At 63.2% G+C, this 3,716-nt stretch overlaps 1 protein-coding gene across 1 annotated transcript; it reads left to right on the plus strand.

Moving 5' to 3' along the window:
- Positions 1–475: 475 nt before the first annotated feature.
- LOC118701160 (protein PRRC2A-like) lies at positions 476–3,392 on the plus strand (the record flags this gene model as incomplete). Its single annotated transcript, XM_036405798.1, has 3 exons — positions 476–560; positions 646–838; positions 3,052–3,392. Coding segments are annotated over 3 exons (619 nt in total), but the record flags the coding sequence as incomplete, so codon positions are not given.
- Between the last annotated feature and the right edge of the window lie 324 nt (positions 3,393–3,716).

Raw genomic sequence — 3,716 nt, forward strand, 5'->3', positions numbered from 1 at the left:
TTTGGGGGGTCCCACAGGGATTTGGGGGGTCCTGAGAGGTCCTGGGTGATTTGGAAGAGATTTTTGGGGGGATTGGGGGCTTCTGGGGAGCTTTGGGGTCCTAGTGGGATTTGGAGAGGATTTTGGGGGGGGTCCTGAGGGGCTTTTGGGGGTCCCAGGGGGATCTGGGGGGGTCCTGGGAGGATCCCAAGGGATTCAGAGGGGATTTTTGGGGGATTTGGGGGGTCCTGGGGCGTTTAGGGGGTCCTGGAGTGGTCCCAGGGGGATTTGGGGGGGATTTTGGGGGTGGTCCCAGGGGCTTTTGTGAGGTCCTGGAGGGATTTGGGGGGTCCTGGAGGGGTCCCAGGGGGATTTCGGGGGTGCCAGGGGGATTTGGGGGGTTTGGGGGGGTCTCTGGAGGGTTTTTGGGGTCTCTGGGGGTCTCTGGAGGGTTTTTGGGGTCCCTGGGACCCCCACCCACATTTCCCGTCCCCAGGAGCCCACGAGGAGGTCGATTACAGTGAGAAGCTGAAATTCAGCGACGAGGAGGACGGGCGGGATGAAGACGAGGATGATGAGGGGTGAGGCCCTCCCCGAATGGGGCAGCCCCCTCCCCAAATTCCCCCAAATTCCCCCCGTAACCCCCCCGTGTGTCCCCCCCCCCAGGAAGGAGAACGAGCCCCCGGCCCCGCCCAAAGCCGAGGCTCCGCCCCCCGCGAAGGAGGAGCCGCCCCCTCCCAAAGCGCCCCCGGAGGGGCCCAAGGAGGCTCCGCCCACCCCGGCCCCGCCCAGCCGGGCCCCGCCCCCTCCGCCGCCCCCGCCCAACCGCGGCAGCTGGGCCACGCCCAACGAGCTTCCGGTGAGTGCTGGGCCACGCCCAACGAGCTTCCGGTGAGTGCTGGGACAGGTGTGAACACGAGTGTGATACAGGTGTGTACAGGTGTGTACAGGTGTGACCCAGGTGTGTACAGGTGTGATCCGGGTGTGTACAGGTGTGTACAGGTGTGTACAGGTGTGACACAGGTGTGTACAGGTGTGTGCTGGGCCACGCCCAACGAGCTTCCGGTGAGTGCTGGGCCACGCCCAACGAGCTTCCGGTGAGTGAGGGGGACAGGTGGGACATGGGTGTGATCCAGGTGTGATCCAGGTGTGATACAGGTGTGATACAGGTGTGACACAGGTGTGTACAGGTGTGATACAGGTGTGTACAGGTGTGTACAGGTGTGGACAGGTGTGATACAGGTGTGATACAGGTGTGTACAGGTGTGATATAGGCGTGTACAGGTGTGTACAGGTGTGTATAGGTGTGATCCAGGTGTGTACAGGTGTGTACAGGCGTGTGCTGGGCCACGCCCAACGAGCTTCCGGTGAGTGCAGGGATGGGTATGTACAGGTGTGATCCAGGTGTGATCCAGGTGTGATCCAGGTGTGTACAGATGTGATCCAGGTGTGATACAGGTGTGATCCAGGTGTGTACAGGTGTGTATAGGTGTGTACAGGTGTGACACAGGTGTGTACAGGTGTGTACAGGTGTGTACAGGTGTGTACAGGTGTGTGCTGGGCCACGCCCAACGAGCTTCTGGTGAGTGGGGTGGGGGACAGGTGTGAACACGGGTGTGATCCAGGTGTGATCCAGGTGCGATCCAGGTGCGACATGGGTGTGATCCAGGTGTGTACAGGTGTGACACAGGTGTGATCCAGGTGTGTACAGGTGTGCACAGGTGTCCCCAGGTGTTCTCAGGTGCACATTGGTGTGTCCAGGTACGTTCAGGTGTGACACAGGCGCACACAGGTGCGTTCAGGTGTGACACAGGCGCACACAGGTGTGTTCAGGTACGTTCAGGTGTGACACAGGCGCACACAGGTGCGTTCAGGTGTGACACAGGCGCACACAGGTGTGTTCAGGTACGTTCAGGTGTGACACAGGCGCACACAGGTGCGTTCAGGTGTGACACAGGCGCACACAGGTGTGTTCAGGTACGTTCAGGTGTGACACAGGCGCACACAGGTGCGTTCAGGTGTGACACAGGCGCACACAGGTGTGTTCAGGTACGTTCAGGTGTGACACAGGCGCACACAGGTGCACCGCAGGTGTGTTCCAGTGTTGCAGGTGTGTCACACACGTGTTTGTAGCTGCGTGCAGGTGTCTCCCAGGTGTCCCACAGGTATCTCAGGTCTATTCCAGGTGTAACTCAGGTGTCTCCCAGGTGTCCTACAGGTATCTCAGGTGTCTCACAGGTGTCTCAGGTCTATTCCAGGTGTATCTCAGGTGTATCTCAGGTGTATCCCAGGTGTCTCAGGTGTCTCACAGGTGTCTCAGGTGTATCTCAGGTGTCTCACAGGTACATTGTCTCACCCATAGGACGAGGACGAGGCCTGGCGCCGCCGCCGCCGGCAGAGCTGTGCCGAGCTGTCGCAGGCCGTGGCGCGGGTGTCAGTGTGTGTCAGTCAGGTGTCAGTCAGGTGTCACAAGGCTGTATCCAGGTGTCTCTCAGGTGTCTCACAGGTACATTATCTCACCCATTCAGGATGAAGATGAGGCCTGGCGCCGCCGCCGCCGGCAGAGCTGCGCGGAGCTGTCGCAGGCCGCGGGTGTAGTGTAGCTGTACAGGGCTGTACCCGGGTGTATGTCCGGTGTATCTCAGGTGTATCCCAGGTGTATCCCAGGTATCTCAGCTGTCTCACAGGTACATTATCTCACCCATTCAGGACAAGGACGAGGCCTGGCGCCGCCGCCGCCGGCAGAGCTGCGCGGAGCTGTCGCAGGCCGTGGGTGTAGTGTAGCTGTACAGGGCTGTACCCGGGTGTCTCTCAGGTGTCTCTCAGCTATCACAGGTGTATCCCAGGTGTCTCACAGGTGTCTCACAGGTACATTATCTCCCGTTCAGGACGAGGACGAGGCCTGGCGCCGCCGCCGCCGGCAGAGCTGCGCGGAGCTGTCGCAGGCCGTGGCGCGGGTGTCAGTGTGTGTCAGTCAGGTGTCAGTCAGGTGTCACAGGGCTGTACCCAGGTGTCTCACAGGTGTCTCAGGTGTATCCCAGGTGTCTCACAGGTACATTATCTCACCCATAGGATGAGGACGAGGCCTGGCGCCGCCGCCGCCGGCAGAGCTGCGCCGAGCTGTCGCAGGCCGTGGCGCGGGCGCGGCGCCGCCGCGAGGCCGAGGAGCGCCGCATGGCCGAGCAGCGCCGCGCCGCCTGCGCCGAGAAGCTCAAGCGCCTGGACGAGAGATTCGGGGCCCCCCCCGAGCGCCGCCCCCCGCCCCTGGCGGGGCCGGGACCCCCCCCCCGGCGGCGCCGAGACCCCCCCGGGACCCCCCCCCCAGCAGGAGGAGGAGCCGGCGCCGCCCCTCCCCCACCCCGAGGGGTCCCCGGAACCGCGGGAGGAGAAGGAGAGCGGCGGGGGAGGGGCAGGTGCGGAATTTGGGGAGGGGTCTGGGGGGGGGATTTGGGGAGGGGCAGGTGGGGAATTTGGGGAGGGGTCTGGGGGGGGGGGATTTGGGGAGGGGCAGGTGGGGAATTTGGGGAGGGGTCTGGGGGGTTGGGGAGGGGTCTGGGGGGGGGATTTGGGGAGGGGGCAGGTGCGGAATTTGGGGGAGGGGGCTCAGGGGGGTTGGGGAGGGGCAGATGGGGAATTTGGGGAGGGGTCTGGGGGGGGGATTTGGGGGAGGGGCAGGTGGGGGATTTGGGGAGGGGGTTGGGAGGATTTGGGGAGGGGCACAAACACCCCCTGACCCC

The sequence above is a fragment of the Molothrus ater genome, unplaced genomic scaffold (genome assembly GCF_012460135.2).
Source record: "Molothrus ater isolate BHLD 08-10-18 breed brown headed cowbird unplaced genomic scaffold, BPBGC_Mater_1.1 matUn_MA761, whole genome shotgun sequence".
Lineage (NCBI taxonomy): Eukaryota > Metazoa > Chordata > Aves > Passeriformes > Icteridae > Molothrus > Molothrus ater.